Here is a 20,746-nt window from a genome sequence, read left to right as displayed (position 1 = left end):
CTTTTCACATAGTCCCATATTTCTTAAAGGCTTTCTTCATTTCTTTTTCCTCTTTTTTCTCTAAACTTCTCACTTCATTTCATTCATTTGATCTTCAATCACTGATACCCTTTTTTCCACTTGATCGATTTGGCTACTGAAGCCATGGTTTTCAGCTCCATCAGATCATTTAGAGTCTTCTCTACACTGTTTATTGTAGTTAGATATTCGTCTGATCTTTTTTCAGGTTTTTAGCTTCTTTGCAATAGATTCGAACATCCTCCTTTAGCTTTGAGAAGTTTGTTATTACCGATCTTCTGAAATCTACAACTGTCAACTTGTCAAAGTCATTCGCCATCCAGCTTTGTTCCGTTGCTGGCGAGGAGCTGCATTCCTTTTGAGGAGAAGAGGCGCTCTGGTTTTTAGAATTTTCAGCTTTTCTGTCCTGGTTTCTCCCCATCTTTGGTTTTATCCTTTGGTCTTTGATGATGGTGACCTACAGATGGGGTTTTGGTGTGGATGTCCTTTTTGTTGATGTTGCTGCTATTCCTTTCTGTTTGTTGGTTTTCCTTCTAACAGTCAGGACCCTCAGCTGCAGGTCTCTTGGAGTTTGCTGGAAGTCCACTCCAGACCTGTTTGCCTGGGTATCACCAGCAGAGGCTGCAGAATAGCAAATACTGTAGAACAGCAAATGGTGCTACCTGATCTTCCTCTGGAAGGTTCGTCTCAGAGGGACACCCGGCTGTATGATGTATCATTCAGCCTCAACTGGGAGGTGTCTCCCAGTTAGGCTACTCAGGGGTCAGGACCCACTAGAGAAGACAGTCTGTCCGTTTTTAGATCTCAAACTCCGTACTGGAAGAACCACTGCTCTCTTCAAAGCTCAGTTGGAAATGCAGAAATCACCCGTCTTCTGTGTCGCTCATGCTGGGAGCTATAGACTGAAGCTGTTCCTATGTGGCCATCTTGGAACAAAATGAAGGAACATTCCATGCTCATGGATAGGAAAGATCAATATCATGAAAATGGCCATACTGCCCAAGGTAATTTATAGATTCAATGCCATCCCCATCAAGCTACCAATGACTTTCTTCACAGAATTGGAAAAAACTACTTTAAAATTCATATGGAACCAAAAAAGAGCCTACATTGCCATGACAATACTAAGCCAAAAGAACAAAGCTGGAAGCATCACGCTACCTGACTTCAAACTATACTACAAGGCTACAGTAACCAAAACAGCATGGTACTGGTACCAAAACAGAGATATAGACTAATGGAACAGAACAGAGCCCTCAGAAATAATATCACACATCTACAACCATCTGATCTTTGACAAACCTGACAAAAACAAGAAATGGGGAAAGGATTCCCTAGTTAATAAATAGTGCTGGGAAAACTGGCTAGCCATATGTAGAAAGCTGAAACTGGATGCCTTCCTTACACCTTATACAAAAATTAATTCAAGATGGATTAAAGACTTAAATGTTAGACCTAAAACCATAAAAATCCTAGAAGAAAACCTAGGCAATACCATTCAGGACATAGGCGTGGGCAAGGACTTCATGACTAAAACACCAAAAGCAATGGCAACAAAAGCCAAAATTGACAAATGGGATCTAGTTAAACTAAAGAGCTTCTGCACAGCAAAAGAAACTACCATTAGAGTGAACAGGCAACCTACAGAATGGGAGAAAATTTTTACAATCTACCCATCTGAGTAAGGGCTAATATCCAGAATCTACAAAGATCGTAAACAAGTTTACAAGAAAAAATCAAACAACGCCATCAAAAAGTGGGCGAAAGATATCAACAGACACTTCTCCAAAGAAGACATTTATGCAGCCAACAGACACAAGAAAAAATACTCATCATCACTGGCCATCAGAGAAATGCAAATCAAAACCACAGTGAGATACCATCTCACACCAGTTAGAATGGCTATCATTAAAACGTCAGGAAACAACAGGTGCTGGAGAGGATGTGGAGAAATAGGAACACTTTCACACTGTTGGTGGGACAGTAAACTAGTTCAACCATTGTGGAAGACAGTGTGGTGACTCTTCAAGGATCTAGAACTAGAAATACCATTTGACCCAGCCATCCCATTAATAGGGATATACCCAAAGTATTATAAATCATGCTGCTATAAAGACACATGCACACGTATGTCTATTGTGGCACTGTTCACAACAGCAAAGACTTGGAACCAACCCGAGTGTCCATCAGTGATAGACTGGATTAAGAAAATGTAGCACATATACACCATGGAATACTATGCAGCCATAAAAAAGGATGAGTTCATGTCGTTTGTAGGGACATGGATGAAGCTGGAAGCCATTATTCTGAGCAAACTATCACAAGGACAGAAAACCAAACACTGCATGTTCTCACTCATAGGTGGGAATTGAACAGTGAGAACACCTGGACTCAGGATGGGGAACTTCACACACTGGGGCTTGTTGTGGGGTGGGGGGAGAGGGGAGGGATAGCATTAGGAGAAATACCTAATGTAAATGATGAGTTAATGGGTGCGGCACACCAACATGACATATGTATACATATGTAACAAACCTGCACGTTGTGTACTTGTATGCTAGAACTTAAAGTATAAAAAAAAATCATTAAAAAGAAAACAAGGTTAAGTTATTCTTATTTCAGAATATGAGCTCACTCACCCACACAGATGCTAGTTCTTGAATTTTGTTTGTACTAACTGAAAAACAACTTATTTGGTTGGTTGACACATTTACCCCACTGGGGCGTGAATTCAGCTCCCTTTTAGGAGGAACAGTTTCAGTATATGCCATGAGGTGTCTGTAATTTACATCCATGCTCTCTGTAAATAGGGGGCTGCGCCTCTGTAGCTGAGTCCTTTCCAAGACTCCTTTAAGAAATTTTAACAGGCTTTCGCAGAGCTGTGCACGCTCCAAAATATGCATTGACATGATAAACCACAATGGATTTAAGTGTTTAAAGTCAGAAATACACTTTTAAAAATAAGTACTTCAGTTGGCTGGTGGAGCAGTAATACCTGGATGCTGAATTGAATTTGTTAAAAATAAACCACAGAGTAAACTTTAAAAAAAAAAGTTTTGTCAATTAAAATATACATTTATAAAGAAAAATAAAACACCTTCCACATCATAGTTTATAGAAGATGTGTCACCTTATAATTGTATACTTTTGTCAAAAATGGATATTGTATAATGTCAAACATGAAAATGTAGCAGACCACTCAGAACTATTCACTAGAGAAAAAGATTAAAAAAAAAAAAGAGAGAGAGAGAGTCTGACACAGGAACCATGCTGTGCCTGAGCCCCACAAAGCTTCCACATTCCAAGTCTTCTGGACTGAAAGCATGGCGTTTATCTGCTGTGCACCTCAGTTTCGTCATCTGTGAAATGGACATAACAATAAACCTCACAGGTTTGTTGTGAAGCATAAGTGTATTAATATGTGTCAAGTACTCAGAAATGAAGTAGTCAATCATTGTTAGCCTCCAGTGTATTGTTTCCGTTGTCTTTTTGAATCACAGATGTCACAGACTTAAAAAAAAATTTTGAAAGAAAAGATAACCATAATGCGACCTGATTTCTATTTTGCTTCTACCACTTTAATAATGAGTGATAAGTGTTAGTGCAAACAGTGGTTGTCAGTCTTACGGAGAATTAAATCTAACTGCCAAAAGAGGAATGATTTAATCATAAAATGAAGTGATTTGAAGGAATTACTGAAGCAAAGCTAGTTCTTGTCTCTTTGTCTCTGATAGACAAGAGCCAGAGAACCTTTCTAGTTTTTCTCTTGAAATGGTGTTCACAAACTTACAGTAGGATGGTTTTTCCTTAATTTGCACTTTAATTCAGTGGAACTTTATTAGACTGAAATTAAGCAAATCCCAGAGAGGCCTGGAAACATAAATGATTGTGAAATGTTATGGATTTTAAATTGGGCATTTTGAAAGACAAAGATGAAGGCTAATAGTTTACATTTAGTACTAAACTCTGGCATTCCAATGGAAAAAAGACAGCTAGTTTGAATCAAATAATGGGATTTGTTTTTTAGGCAACAATATAATGAATTAGTTAAAAGAGCTCACTTGTAATAGATTTATTAAGCCATAAAGTTTCTTTTCTTTGAACAACCTATTGTCAAAATCTTCACAGATAACTTCACTTTTAAGAAAATTAAATGAAAGAACTATTTCTTTAAAAGCTTGATGTGGATTTTCTCTATCTGGGGAGGGGTTGAAAATGCCGCATCAGTTGATCTGGCTGTGATCCGACCTCTTGATCCTGTTTTAATTATGGGTTCTTTGCTACTTCTGATTTTATAGTTATATGTGACTGACATTCAGACATTCATAGTAATTTTTTAAATATGTAATTTTACATAAGAGTCCCTTCAGTGTGACCTTAAGATGAGAGTCTCTAGACATAATTATAGAGAGGAAGGAACTACCAACCTAGAATGAGTTGATCATTTCCAGGGGTATCTCATTGTCAAAATTTTCAGTTGAACACTATGGCCCTTTCACACTTCTACAAGCTTGAGAGGAATGCAGAAGGGAGGCCCACAAAGATCCTATGTGGGCAGCATTTGTCTGTTCCTACTGCTGCATATTTGAAAACACTAGGGACCAAATATGATTAACCTCCTACTTCTCCCTGGAGACCTGAACCCTAAATAAGCCTTTTGCCACCATACTCTGTGTTCCTTGAGACCACTATGCTTGTGGCTAGATGTCATTTGTCAAATATGACATGAATATTTGTTGTACATAATCATTTTTGTTTAAGTTTAAAAATGTAATGCCAGTGAGTTATACTACCCAAAGAAGCAGGCTGAAAGCATGAGTTTTGACAAAGTGAAATTTCATTTGATGATATCCATTATAAATCATTTTTCTCTAACTTTAAAATAAGATATCATTTCTTCAGTACTCTGCGTCTTATTAACAAACTTTACCAATAGTGTTGTTTCCATAGTAAATGGTATGTTTTAAATTATATCTGCCAAATATTTTCCTGGAATTTGAAGACGTTTCTACACTAAGCTCTGTTTCTTCATCTGTAAGGTGAAGATGTTAAGACTCCATTATCTCTAAGATATCTTCTGATACCCAGGATACCCTAAGTCTAATGTCCAGCCTTGTTTATTATGGAGAATATCTTGCTAAATTTCCAAAGGCTTGCGAGTTGTTTCAGATTGCATCACTCTGACTTGCCAAACGATCCTCTCTATTGACAATTACCAAATATTATTCCCTGAGACCTCTTCCCCTGCTCCATGAATGTGACTGTGGCTCCTTGTGGAGAATGAACACCAGCCTTTGCCTGCCAGGAGCCGATTACAGCTGTTAGAGGTCCAGTCATCCTGTCCTGCTGATTGCATCTGTGTCTGGTCATCTGAGAGAGTGAAATATTAATCTGCTTTCTTCTCTTCACTCTTTTCATGTGTATTCCCCTAACAGAAAGGAGAACCTGACTGCTGTGCACTCTCCCTGGAGACAAGCGAGCAGCTCACCTTTGAGATCCCCCTGAATGATTCAGGTTCTGCTGGCCTTGGGGTGAGCTTGAAAGGGAACAAATCCAGAGAAACTGGAACAGACTTGGGGATTTTTATCAAATCCATCATTCATGGAGGCGCTGCTTTTAAGGTGGGTAGGAATGACATTTGTACATCCTTTGAGAAGGCACTTGGAGATGTGACTATTGTACTTAGAGACTGAATGGAGAAAGTGTCTGAAGACTTGAGGCCACTGAGAGACTTTCCCTCCAGTTACAGAAAATATATGTGTGAACAGATCTGGGGAATAACTGGCTGCTGATTTTGTACCTTAACTGGTTATTTTTACTTTTTAGAGTTACCTCTAAAAACCCATCATGATTCACATTCTTTTTTGCATACTTTTTATTACTCCATTAGGATTCCGCTGAATTTGTATACTGACAGAGTTGAGCCTAAAAGTACACAATCAGAAAGACAAAACTAAAAACAAGTAAACATAAAGGCAGCAAATACGACAATTGTGCTTGCAAGAATGAAAGCTCAGGGGAGCCTGAGAGTGATAGTAGTATAAATTAAAGGCCATTTATCACATTTTATACACTTGAAGAAAACCATGGTGCCAAGAATGCATATTTCCTTTTGAATACTTAGAGAAGCTTATAGGTTTCCAGAAAAAGAAGGAAGATCGTGCTTCAGTCCTTTCACCTTGAGGTGAGCAATGTGTTAAAAGCTATTAACATAGTGTACTGGTTAGCTAGATGGCCTGTGTTCAAGTCCAACTCAGTCCTTGCTAGCTATATAGAAATGTAGGCAAGGGTCTTGACCAGCTGTCTCCCATTTCCTCAACGGTAGAATGGTGATAATAAATAATACCTACTTTGTAGACTTCTAGGATTAAATAAGTCAATACCACACAATGTGATGAAAACAGTAAAGTGATGATAGAGGAAGTATACAGGTTTGCACCTCTCGCCACCATCATTATTATCTCATACCGTGCAAGGAGACTTCCTGAGTTTGAATTCTGCCTTACCTACTCTCTCCCTGTGAATGGAGGCAAGCTGCTCGGCCTCAACAGCCTCAGTTTCCTCATTGGTGAAATTAGTGGTGCCTGGCTCCTCGTGCCGCTGTTAAGACTAAAAGAGACAATGTGTGTCCAGGGCTTAGCACAGTGCCTGTCACCGGCTGCTGATAAATGTTAGCCATCTGAAAATAATCTTGATATGAATAACGTCTGCCGTCTCCCACAGCAAAGCCAAGAAGGCCCCGTTACACTATACATAGAACACCCCTGCACCTAGAATTCTGGCTTCGTTGAAGAAACTATCTTCTTACACTTACCCTTCCACTGTTGTTTCAGACTAGATATGGAGATAATGCCTTTTTCACTGGGAAATAAATGCACTTTGGATAGACACCTCTTTGGTTTACTCCTTCATTTAGTTAGCTTTTGTCACATAATAAATAGTCATAAATTTTCAGTAATATACCTCAATAAGCCTTTATTTTTCTCATAGCTCTGTACAGGGGAGCTGGGGTTTCGGGAGGATTCTGATTCAGACTGGTGTCTCTTGATCGTGCTGAAACTCTGCAGATCTGAGTGTGCTCCACTGCTTTCTCCTGTTCCTTGGATCAGCAGGCTAGCTGGGGCATGTCCCTCTTGTGCCTCAAGGTGTCAGAGGGCCAGTGGCAGTAGGTGAATCCGTGGACTCCAAACTGGCACACTGTCACCCCACACACAGACCACTAGTCAAAGCAAGTCGTATGGCTGAGTTATGGCAAAGATGTGGATACAGAGAAGGGTAAAGAATTGAGTCCCATCACTCAATCTATAAAACTGGCTCCGAGGGGAGGTTCCAATATGGCAGAATAGGAACAGCTCCAGTCTACAGCTCCCAGCATGAGCAATGCAGAAGATAAGTGATTTCTGTGTTTCCTACTGGGGTACTGGGTTCATCTCACTGGGGCTTGTCAGACAGTGGGTGCAGCCCATGGACTGCAAGCCAAAGCAGGGCAGGATCACCTCACCTGGGAAGCACAAGGGATCAGGGAATTCCCTTTCCTAGCCAAGGGAAGCCGTGACCGATGGTACCTGGAAAATCGGGACACTCCAACCCTAATACTGCCCTTTTCCAGCGGTCTTCATAAATGGCACACCAGGAGATTATATCCTGCACCTGGCTTAGAGGGTCCCACACCCACGGAGCCTCGCTCACTGCTAACACAGCAGTCTGAGATCAAACTGCAAGGTGGCAGCGAGGCTGGGGGAGGGGTGTCCGCCATTGCTGAGGCTTAAGTAGGTAAATAGAGCAGCCCAGAAGCTTGAACTGGGTAGAGCCCACCACAGCTCAAGGAGGTCTGCCTGCATCTATAGACTCCACATGTGAGGGCAGGACATAGCTGAACAAAAGGCAGCAGAAACTTCTGCAGACTTAAACGTCCCTGTCTGACAGCTTTGAAGAGAGTAGTGGTTCTCCTAGCATGGAGTTTGAGATCTGAGGATGGACAGACTGCCTCCTCTAGTGTCACATATGGGACTATGTGAAAAGATGAAATCTACGTTTGATTGGTGTACCTAAAAGTCACAGGGAGCATGGAATCAAGTTGGAAAACACTCTTCGGGATATTATCCAGGAGAACTTCGCCAACCTAGCAAGGCAGGCCAACATTCAAATTCAGGGAATACAGAGAACATCACAAAGATACTCCTCGAGAACAGCAACTCCAAGACACATAATTGTCAGGTTCTCCAAGGTTGAAATGAGGGAAAAAGTGTTAAGGGCAGCCAGAGAGAAAGGTCGGGTTACCCACAAAGGGAAGCCCATCAGACTAACAGCAGATCTCTTGGCAGAAACTCTAAAAGCCAGAGGAGAGTGGGGGCCAATATTCAACTTTCTTAAAGAGAAGAATTTTCAACCCAGAATTTCATATCCAGCCAAACTAAGCTTCATAAGTGAAGGAGAAATAATATCCTTTACAGACAAGCAAATGCTGAGAGATTTTGTCACCACCAGGCCTGCCTTATAAGAGCTCGTGAAGGAAGCACTAAACATGGAAAGGAACAACCGGTACCAGCCACTGCAAAAACATGCCAAATTGTAAAAATCATCAATGCTAGGAAGAAACTGCATAAACTAACGAGCAAAATAACCACCTAACATCATAATGACTGGAACAAATTCGTAACAATATGTCATAACATAACAATATTAACCTTAAATGTAAATGGGCTAAATTCTCCAGTTAAAAGACACAGACTGGCAAATTGGATAAAGAGTAAAAGCCAATCAGTGTGCTGTATTCAGGAGACCCATCTCATGTGCAGAGACACACATAGGCTCAAAATAAAGGGATGGAGGAAGATCTACCAAGCAAATGGAAAACAAAACAAAACAAAAGCAGGGGTTGCAATTCTAGTCTCTGATAAAACAGACTTTAAACCAACAAAGGTCAAAAGAGACAAGGTTGTTACATAATGGTAAAGGGATCAGTTCAACAAGAAGAGCTAACTATCCTAAATGTGTATGCACCCAATACAGGAGCACCCAGATTCATAAAGCAAGTCCTTAGAGACTTACAAAGAGACTTAGATTCCCACACAATAATAAAGGGAGATTTTAGCACCCCACTGTCAACATTAGACAGATCAACAACACAGCAAGGTAACAAGGATATCCAGGACTTGAACTCAGCTCTCCACCAGGTGGACCAAATAGTCATCTACAGAACTCTCCACCACAAATCATCAGAATATACATTCTTCTCAGCACCACAACGCCCTTATTCTAAAATTGACCACAGAGCTGGAAGTAAAGCACTCCTCAGCAAATGTAAAAAACAGAAATTATAACAAACTGTCTCTTAGACCACAGTGCAATCAAACTAGAACTCAGGACTAAGAAATTCACTCAAAACCACTCAACTACATGGAAACTGAACAGCCTGCTCCTAACTGACTACTGGGTACGTAACAAAATGAAGGCAGATATAAAGATGTTGTTTGAAACCAATGAGAACAAAGATACAACATACCAGAATCTCCAGGACACATTTAAAGCAGTGTGTAGGGGGAAATTTATAGTACTAAATGCCCGGAAGAGAAAGCAGGAAAGATCTAAAATTGACACCCTAACATCACAATTAAAAGAACTAGAGACGCAAGAGCAAACACATTCGAAAGCTAGCAGAAGGCAAGAAATAACTAAGAGCAGAACTGAAGGAGATAGAGACACAAAACACCCTTCAAACAATCAATGAATCCAGGAGGAGCTGGTTTTTTGAAAAGATCAACGAAATCAATAGACTGCTAGCAAGGCTAATAAAGAAGAAAAGAAAGAAGAATCAAATAGATGCAATAAAAAAGGATAAAGGGGATGTCACCACTGATCCTACAGAAATGCAAACTACCATCAGAGAATATTATAAACACCTCTATGCAAATAAACTGGAAAATCTAGAAGAAATGAATAAATTCCTGGACACATACACCCTCCCAAGACTAAACCAGGAATAAGTTGAATCCCTGAATAGACCAATAACAAGCTCTGAAATTGAGGCAGTAATCAATAGCCTACCAACCAAAAAAAGTCCAGGACCAGATGGATTCACAGCCAAATTCTACCAGAGGTACAAAGAGGAGCTGGTACCATTCCTTCTGAAACTATTCCAATCAATAGAAAAAGAGGGAATCCTCCCTAACTCATTTTATGAGGCCAACATCATCCTGATACCAAAGCCTGGCAGAGACACAACAAAAAAAGAGAATTTTAGGCCAATGTCCCTGAAGAACATCAATGCAAAAAATCTTCAATAAAATACTGGCAAACCAAATCCAGCAGCACATCAAAAAGCTTATCCAGCGTAATCAAGTGGGCTTCATCCCTGGATGCAAGGCTGGTTCAACATATGCAAATCAGTAAACGTAATCCATCATATAAACAGAACCAAAGACAAAAACCACATGATTATCTCAGTTGATGCAGAAAAGGCCTTTGACAAAATTCAACAGCCCTTCATGCTAAAATCTCGCAATACATTAGGTATTGATGGGATGTATCTCAAAATGATGAGAACTATTTATGACAAACCCATAGCCAATATCATACTGAATGGGCAAAAACTGGAAGCATTCCCTTTGAAAACTGGCACAAGACAGGGATGCCCTCTCTCACCACTCCTATTCAACATAGTGTTGGAAGTTCTGGCCAGGGCAATCAGGCAGGAAAAAGAAAGGATATTCAGTTAGGAAAAGAGGAAGTCAAATTGTCCCTGTTTGCAAATGATGTGACTGTATATTTAGAGAACCCCATCGTCTCAGGCCAAAATCTCCTTAAGCTGATAAGCAAGTTCAGTAAAGTCTCAGGATACAAAATCAATGTGCAAAAATCACAAGCATTCCTATACACCAATAACAGACAAAGAGAGAGCCAAATCATGAGTGAACTCGCATTCAGTATTGCTTCAAAGAGAATAAAATACCTAGGAATCCAACTTACAAGAGATATGAAGGACCTCTTTAAGGAGAACTGCAAACCACTGCTCAACAAAATAAAAGAGGACACAAACAAATGGAAGAACATTTCATGCTCATGGATAGGAAGACTCAATATCATGAAAATGACAATACTGCCCAAGGTGATTTATAGATTCAATGCCATCCCCATCAAGCTACCAATGACTTTCTTCACAGAATTGGAAAAAACTACTTTAAAATTCATATGGAACCAAAAAAGAGCCTGCATTGCCAAGACAATCCTAAACCAAAAGAACAAAGCTTGAGGCATCACGCTACCTGACTTCAAACTATACTACAAGGCTACAGTAACCAAAACAGCATAGTACTGGTACCAAAACAGAGATATAGACCAATGGAACAGATTAGAACCCTCAGAAATAATACCACACATCTACAACCATCTGATCTTTGACAAACCTGACAAAAACAAGAAATGGGGAAAGGATTCCCTAGTTAATAAATGGTGCTGGGAAAACTGGCTAGCCGTATATAGAAAGCTGAAACCTTATACAAAAATTAATTCAAGATGGATTAAAGACTTAAATGTTAGACCTAAAACCATAAAAACCCTAGAAGAAAACCTAGGCAATACCATTCAGGACATAGGCATGAGCAAGAACTTCATGAATAACACGCCAAAAGCAATGGCAACAAAAGCCAAAATTGACAAATGGGATCTAGTTAAACTAAAGAGCTTCTGCACAGCAAAAGAAACTACCATCAGAGTGACCAGGCAACCTACAGAATGGGAGAAAATTTTTACAATCTACCCATCTGAGTAAGGGCTAATATCCAGAATCTACAAAGAACTTAAACAAATTTACAAGAAAAAATCAAACAACCCCATCAAAAAGTGGGCAAAGGATATGAACAGACACTTCTCAAAAGACATTTATGCAGCCAACACATCCATGAAAAAATACTCATCATCACTGGCCATCAGAGAAATGCAAATCAAAACCACAATGAGATACCATCTCACACCAGTTAGAATGGCAATCATTAAAATGTCAGGAAACAACAGATGCTGGAGAGGATGTGGAGAAATAGGAACACTTTCACACTGTTGGTGGTACTGTAAACTGGTTCAACCATTGTGGAAGACAGTGTGGCGATTCCTCAAGGATCAAGAACTAGAAATATCATTTGACTCAGCCATCCCATTACTGGGTATATACCCAAAGGATTATAAATCATGCTGCTATAAAGACACATGCACACATATGTTTATTGTGGCACTATTCACAACAGCAAAGACTTGGAACCAACCCAAATATCCATCAATGACAGACTGGATTAAGAAAATGTGGCACCTATATACCATGGAATACTATACAGCCATAAAAAAGGATGAGATCATGCCTTTGTAGGGACATGGATGAAGCTGGAAACCATCATTCTGAGCAAACTATTGCAAGAACAGGAAACCAAACACCATATGTTCTCACTCATAGGTGGGAATTGAACAATGAGAACACTTGAACACAGAGTGGGGAACATCACACACCTGTCATGGGGCCTGTTGTGGGGTAGGGGGAGCAGGGAGGGATAGCATTAGGAAATATACCTGATGTAAATGATGAGTTAATGTGTGCAGCACACCAACATGGCACATGTATACATATGTAACCTGCACGTTGTGCACATGTACCCTAGAACTTAAAGTATAATTAAAAAAATAAAAAGAATAAAAATAACACTGGCTCAGAAATACATAACCAGGAGCAAAAGAGAAATAATAGTAATAGCAACAACAACAATAGCAATGAACATTTGTTGTACTTAGTATATGCTGGACACTAGAACAAGTGTTTTATATAGATTATCTAACTTTATTCACATTTACATTGGATTATTTTCAGGCCATTTTATCAAAGTGGAAATTATAGGTTAGAGACTTCAGTGCCTTTCTGGTGGCAGATAGCCAGGAATTACTTTAAGATTTGAATCCAGGCAGTCTGACTCCAGAGCCTGTGTTATGCTGCATTGAAATGAAGGCTCTTCCATATGATCCATTCACATTCCTAGAGAGTGGGGCCCATTGGTCTGGCAGTGTCTTGTATGGTGCTGTCATCCTTAGCCAAGCCATCTAAATATGTGCTAGGTTTGAGTATGAGTTTTTGGTCATGTTTGTGGATACCAGCTTGAAGTTATTCTTATTCCTAATGACAGCTCTATTTGCAGAATTTATTCCAAGTAAAACTGAAACTGAGATGACTTTTTGGAAATTAAAAGCAAACATCTTCGTTTTTTTATGGACAATAACTTAAGCTCAAGCAGATATTGGAGAGCAAGTTTAATATGTAGATCCATGTTTGTGTGAGTTAGCATCTCCCTACCTAAGCAGTTTCTAACAGTCCTGTTTCTTGCAGAAAGATTTCACTTTCCATTTATGTAAATTTCTTTCCTGACACTGGTCTGCTGAGTCAGACACTCACACCATTAGAAACCACTGGACGGCGTATTTATAGCTGATCTTAAACAGTAAGAGGCATCAATCATGAACTTAGCCTTCTTGTGAATGTTTAGTATCCATTTGTCTTGTTTACCTTTTGCAGTGTAAAGAAAGGGTAGAGTCCTGAGATTTGTTCACAAGAAATCTGATTAACCAGGAAAAAAAAAAAGAAGTATTTTTCCATTCTCCTACTGCTGTTCCAGTAATCCACTGTTACTCCTCGGAAAATTGCCACCCATTCTGTGATTCAGGACTGTGTCTTAGGAAAATTGTTTTGAGACTTGGTTCCTGTCCCTGTTGAGAGGATACAAATATAATAGACTACAGTATCCCTGGGGCAGAGGAGAGATAAGCACTGGGAGCATCTTTGTCTCAGCATTTGGCCCTAGGTTTTTACCCGGAATCAACGAAATAATCTTTAAACCAGAGCACAGTCTTTTCCTCCTGGCCCTTCATACCACTAATTAGTTCTCAAGGTGTTTTTCCCTTTAGGGTAGGTGGATTTTTTGAAAACTAAACTACTTTGAAAGATATGACCAAGTTCTTCCTGTGCGTTCTGTGTGCTGGATTCTCCTGGGGCCTCTGTTGGTATAAACAAAGATAGGCTACTTCTTGCCAGATGTAAAACCCCTGAATAACTTGACTCTAATTGAGGGCCTTGCTTTGTTTTGTTTTGTTTTGTTTTGTTTTGTTTTCCTTAACTCTCAGTCTGCTGCTTTCTATCATGTCATGTCTTGTTTGAGTTATTTCTAATAGAGGATGTAACTCTCTATTTGGAAAGAAGAGCAGCCAGCTACTCTAGGATGCCCTCTTGGAAGTGAGCCCCTGACTCATTCTAAAAACCAACAGAATAATAATTCTACCCTGCTCACAATTATCCAAATGCTTAATCTCAACCTGATATTTTACTTCAAGTCTGTACATTAAGAAATAAAGCCCAGAAACTCGTGTCTCCATGCATCAGGCTGCACCACTTTTGATTACAGGCTGATGTGTACCCCTCTGAAGCGTCACTTGTAGCTGTGCCTCCTGGTGTTCTATGTGGCCATTGACCATAACAGCAAATATTACTTCTTAGATCATTAATGCCAATATGCTTAAGCACTAGCATGCATAACACGTTTGTGGTTTCATTTAGTTTCTGTCTTTCTTCCTAGGCGTTTGCCCCGACATACAGTGTAATTGCTTCTAGAACTAAAATATACTAAATACAAGCATATATGTCAACTGCTTCTGAAAGAATTATGAGCAGAATGAAGTTGTGACGTCCATGAGAATGATTTTCTAAAATTTTGCTTTTGTGGTTGTAATTTAAAGTGAATGTGGTGGTAGTGTTACTGTGAAGTAAAAAGAAGTATCGTCTTTGTTGCAGTTAGAAAAAATACCTTGAGAAAAATTTGCCCTTTCCCTAAATCCACATCAAAATTTGCTTTTTATTTTATCCAGGAAAGCACAGATAAAGTGTCAGTGATCAGTCTGAAGATGTTAGATATTTTTATGTTCATTTGCTAAACATTTTAAATTCATTTTGAGATCAGTGGTTTTTCTTTGCTTTTCGTGTACCATATTATCTGAAATTTTTTTAGCAAAAATGCAGTTTTATATCTATTGATTATACTTCCTTAAGTTGCTTGTTTTGCTACCCTAAAGAATTACTTTAAAAATGTATACATAACTAGAAGAGTGGGTTTTTTTTTTTTAAGTTAGGTAAGATTTTGTAATAACACATTGCAGTGAGAGTAAAAGTCCCACGAAGTCTGTTGTACCAGTTCTGAATGGTGTTTTTGATTTCAATATGCTGACTTTGGGAGTGGTATGTGTCCTAAATGAAGCTTTGAAATAAGAAGGTAAAAATTCACATTTAAAGGCAATTTTTACTAAAGGAAAAATGTCATATATCGAGTAGATTGTTTAAGGGCTATTAAATAGAGAGAATACATTTAAGACTATCAGTTATTCTCTAAAAAATTAATTAGCCAGGTTTGTGCTTAATACATGCTACTTGATGATGATGAAATTAAGTGAAAGAAAAATGCCTGACATGGCTAATTGTAAATGTATGCACTCAGAATATGAAATAGACATAATTGAAGTAATTTGATTCCTGTGTGCTGAGGAAATTTGGGATGCTCCTTCTGAAGGATGCAGGATTTCATAATCTGCACTATTTAGTAATGGGTAAAAGAAAGAATTTGGACTAATACACACAATCCTGATATTTTTAAATGACTAAACTCTAAATTTTTGAAGAAAAAATGCCCAATTCTAGAATATCCAGGAACATGGCACTTGATTCTGAATCTCCATGTCTCATTGTCATGTGGGACATTTAACGGCATCCAAACTATTTAACTCCAGTAGGAGCTCCCAGCGTGACTAGTTTCCACCCCCATCTCTGCCGGTATCTATAAATCATGTGATAGATCTATAATTAATGAATTCAAAGGAAGATAAAAGGGACAGCTTTTTAAGGAACACAATGTTAAATGATTTCTTCAACTGGCCATTTTTCTTGAAATTTATAATGTTTTCTGCTGGTGGGAGAGCGTTGAGGATCCTTACTGGTAGTTAGTGACTCCTAAGGTTTTCCTCTGGCAAAAGGACCAGATGATTTTAAAAGTGCCATTGAAAATCCTCAAATGTAAGAAGCCAAACACTTACATTTTATTTCTAACCACAAAGACGTGATACATTTTAAGGACATTAAAAGCAGGAACTTTGCCTGGAAATATACATAAATTCATAATCACTATATACCCAATAAGAATTTGACCTTTAAAAAAGAAGTTATTAATTTAAGTATAGGAAAAATACATTTTTAGCTAATTTTCTGTTTTAAAAAATACTTAAAATGTCAGCATATGTTAATTCATATAGTCAGGCTTATTATTTATGAATTTTCTACAGTAATAACTACTTTATTAAAATATAATATAACATTACTTTTAAAATCTCAAAATAGCTGGCACAGTAATGGGCTCCTGTATTTTCAACTAAGCAGGAGGATCACTTGAGCTCAGGAGTTCCAGACTGTAGTGCAGTATAATCATGCCTGTGAATAGTCACTGTGCTCTAGCCTGGGCAACACAGTGAGACCTCATCTCTTTTTTTAAAAAAATCCCATAATTCCAGCCTCTATCATTGTTTTTCCTTGCAGATCTCTATTGCTTTTGCATTTTTATTTTGTGAATGGAAATGCAAACAGGAAATAAATTTACATATATACTATACTGAATAAAATTTTGGAATGCTACAACATTTTGATGTGTATTTTGGACTCCGTGATTGTCTCAGTGGACTTGAAAAAAATTTAAGAGTTGATATTCCTAATGAAAAAGGAAATTATAATCTACAAAAGTTGATATAGCGTGCTAATGATGCTTTGGCTCTGAAAATAGTAACTTTCCCCTGAAAAGCTATATTCTTCTTCATTATGGGTACTTCTAGGCTATATATATATGTGTACACACACAAGACCAGTCACTAGAAAAATGGACACAAACCAGAATACTCAAACAAAACTCTGACCACAGTATGAACTCTGCATACATATACATGCATGTTTTTGTTCTAGCATTCTCGTTTGTACCCATTTTTATACTGATTGGTTTTAAGTAACCTCAGTATAAACAAGTGTAAATGGATAAAAAAACACCACCAAGAAGTAAATCAATAAGGTAAGTATGTTGAAATGGCTTCCAAAATTCTAACCTGGTTAGGCATTCATGCAAATAATTCTTAATTCATATATAACATACATGCTTTAACAAACTTCTTTTTAATCTGGTTTTCTGGACCAAAGTAAATTAAGAGCAGAAAATCAGGAAGGAGATAGGAAAGGATGGAGAGGAAACTGGAATGACAGGAAAGAAAAAAGTATAAAACAAGCACAGAATGTTATTACTATATAGTACACCAGAGAATATTTTGATGGTTTGAAGTCAGTACTTCTCAAACTTTCTTGCAGAAGAAATTATAAGATTCAATATGACTGTAGTAAAGGCCATAAGTTGCAGTATATCTGTTTATTCCCCGTATTTTTCCAGAATGATTTTAAAATGAAAAGATTTATAATACATTTTGAAAGCATTATTTCAGAATGGTTTATGCATATGTTAATTCATATAGTCAGGCTTATTGCAATAATCCTGACCAACATGGTGAAACCCCGTCTCTACTAAAAATACAAAAACTAGCCAGGCATGGTGGTGTGCTCCTGTAATCGCAGCTACTCAGGAGGCTGAGGTAGGAGAACTGCTTGAACCAGAGAGGCAGAGGTTGCAATGAGCAGAGATCACACCACTGCACTCCAGCCTGAGCAACAAGAGCGAGAGACTCTGTCTCAAAAAAAAAAAGAGCTTCATATGCCCACAAGTGATTTTCTGCTGGGACTTCATTGGTTTGCTACATAGAAATGGAGTGAAGTTCTTAAGACAATAACAGAATTACGTAAATTTAAATTTTACAATATCTGAGCAAGTAGAGATAGGGCCAGTATACAGAAAGTAATCAATCAATTTTTTTTTTTTTTTTTTAGAATTCTAAAGGTTCTCTGAATAGGCCCCGGCATATTCAAGACAGCTTAGATTTGTGAATCTCTCATAGTTACAATTTGTAGATGAAACTTAACACCAGGACCAAAGCACTGACTGACTTAATTTAGCAAGCACTTCTTAAACATTTAGAGTGAGTTAGGCAACAGTATATAATGGACTACACACAGCATACTTAAAATTACCCATTCTATAATCTAGAAAGGTAGTAACACAGTACATTAAATATATAAACAACACTAATATGATAGGAGCTATCATAGGCAAATGTGAGGAGTATCGTGGGTGTTGGGATGATGGAGCATTTAATTCTGTCTGAGGAGAAAACTATGAAAGGAAGGCAATTGCTGAGGTTTGCTTGGGTTGAGGGGTAAGTAGATTTTGAAGAGGTGAGCAGGATGCAAAGGGCATTTTGGGCAGAAGAAAGAATATGGGCAAAGTCACCAAAGTGTATACACCAGATTACAGTCTGTTGTCCCTGGAAAATAGAGGTCTTATTTGGGAAGAATGGATCTCTTCATATAAGCTGAAATGATGTGAAACATGTACTAACTTTTTTCGGGGGGGGCGGGCGCGGAGCAAGATGGCCGAATAGGAACAGCTCTAGTCTCCAACTCCCAGCGCGAGCGACACAGAAGACGGGAGATTTCTGCATTTTCAACTGAGGTGCTGGGGTCATCTCACTGGGGAGTGCCGGACAATCGGTGCTGGTCAGCTGTTGCAGCCCGACCAGCGAGAGCTGAAGCAGGGCGAGGCATCACCTCACCTGGGAAGCACAAGGGGGAAGGGAATCCCTTTTCCTAGCCAGGCGAACTGAGACACACAACACCTGGAAAATCAGGTAATTCCCACCCCAATACTGCGCTTTAAACAAACGGGCACACCAGGAGATTATACCCACACCTCGCCGGGAGGGTCCCACGGCCACGGAGCCCCCCTCATTGCTAGCACAGCAGTCTGCGATCTAACCGAAACGGCAGCAGCGAGGCCGGGGGGGTGAGGCGCCCACCATTGCTGAGGCTTAAGTAGGTAAACAAAGCCACAGGGAAGCTCGAACTGGGTGGAGCTCACAGCAGCTCAAGGAAACCTGCCTGTCTCTGTAGACTACACCTCTGGGGACAGGGCACAGCTAAACAACAAAAGGGGAAGCAGCAAAGGCCTGTGCAGACGCGAACGACTCTGTCTGACAGCTTTGAAGAGAGCAGTGGATCTCCCAACATGGAGGTTGAGATCTGAGAACGGACAGACTGCCTGCTCAAATGGGTCCCTGACCCCTGAGTAGCCTAACTGGGAGACATCCCCCACTAGGGGCAGTCTGACACCCCACACCTCACAGGGTGGAGTACACCCCCGAGAGGAAGCTTCCAAAGTAAGAATCAGACAGGTACACTCACTGTTCAGCAATATTCTATCTTCGGCAACCTCTGCTGCTGATACCCAGGCAAACAGGGTCTGGAGTGGACCTCAGGCAATCTCCAACAGGCCTACAGCTAAGGGTCCTGACTATTAGAAGGAAAACTATCAAACAGGAAGAACACCTATACCAAAACCCCATCAGTACGTCACCATCATCAAAGACCAGAGGCAGATAAAACCACAAAGATGGGGAAGACGAAGGGCAGAAAAGCTGGAAATTCAAGAAATAAGAGTGTATCTCCCCCTGCAAAGGAGCGCAGCCCATCGCCAGCAACGGATCAAAGCTGGTCAGAGAATGACTTTGACGAGATGAGAGAAGAAGGCTTCAGTCTATCAAACTTCTCAGAGCTAAAGGAGGAATTACATACGCAGCGCAAAGAAACTAAAAATCTTGAAAAAAGAGTGGAAGAATTGATAGCTAGAATAATTAACGCAGAGAAGGTCATAAATGAAATGACAGAGATGAAAACCATGACACGAGAAATACGTGACAAATCCGCAAGCTTCAGTAACCGACTCGATCAACTGGAAGAAAGAGTATCAGCCATTGAGGATCAAATGAATGAAATGAAGCGAGAAGAGAAACCAAAAGAAAAAAGATGAAAAAGAAATGAACAAAGCCTGCAAGAAGTATGGGATTATGTAAAAAGACCAAATCTACGTCTGATTGGGGTGCCTGAAAGTGAGGGGGAAAATGGAACCAAGTTGGAAAACACTCTTCAGGATATCATCCAGGAGAACTTCCCCAACCTAGTAGGGCAGGCCAACATTCAAATTCAGGAAATACAGAGAACGCCACAAAGATACTCCTCGAGAACAGCAACTCCAAGACACATAATTGCCAGATTCACCAAAGTTGAAATGAAGGAAAAAATCTTAAGGGCAGCCAGAGAGAAAGGTCGGGTTACCCACAAAGGGAAGCCCATCAGACTAACAACAGACCTCTCGGCAGAAACTCTACAAGCCAGAAGAGAGTGGGGGCCAATATTCAACATTGTTAAAGAGAAGAATTTTCAACCCAGAATTTCATATCCAGCCAAACTAAGTTTCATAAGTGAAGAAGAAATAAAATCCTTTACAGATAAGCAAAAGCTTAGAGATTTTGTCACCACCAGGCCTGCCTTACAAGGGACCCTGCAGGAAGCCCTAAACATGGAAAGGAATAACCAGTACCAGCCATTGCAAAAACATGCCAAAATGTAAAGACCATCGAGGCTAGGAAGAAACTGCATCAACTAACGAGCAAAAAAAACAGTTAATATCATAATGGCAGGATCAAGTTCACAAATCACAATATTAACCTTAAATGTTAATGG

The 20,746-nt window shown here is 39.4% G+C and overlaps 1 protein-coding gene across 4 annotated transcripts in view; it reads left to right on the top strand.

The window, feature by feature from the left end:
• Positions 1–20,746, top strand: part of PARD3B (par-3 family cell polarity regulator beta) — a 1,137,826-nt gene that overhangs the window by 647,535 nt on the left and 469,545 nt on the right. For 3 of the 4 annotated variants that reach the window (XM_033230594.1, XM_033230597.1, XM_033230596.1), the window contains one exon: positions 5,454–5,639. The exons of the other annotated variant lie outside the window; for it this stretch is intronic. In XM_033230594.1, the coding sequence (XP_033086485.1) occupies positions 5,454–5,639 (186 nt within the window). The remainder of the gene's footprint in view (positions 1–5,453; positions 5,640–20,746) is intronic. 4 annotated transcript variants of the gene reach the window in all.

This window comes from Trachypithecus francoisi, unplaced genomic scaffold, assembly GCF_009764315.1.
Source record: "Trachypithecus francoisi isolate TF-2019V2 unplaced genomic scaffold, Tfra_2.0 Lachesis_group13, whole genome shotgun sequence".
Lineage (NCBI taxonomy): Eukaryota > Metazoa > Chordata > Mammalia > Primates > Cercopithecidae > Trachypithecus > Trachypithecus francoisi.
The sequence above is the reverse complement of the archived record's forward strand: the minus strand, read 5'-3'. Positions and strand labels throughout refer to the sequence as shown.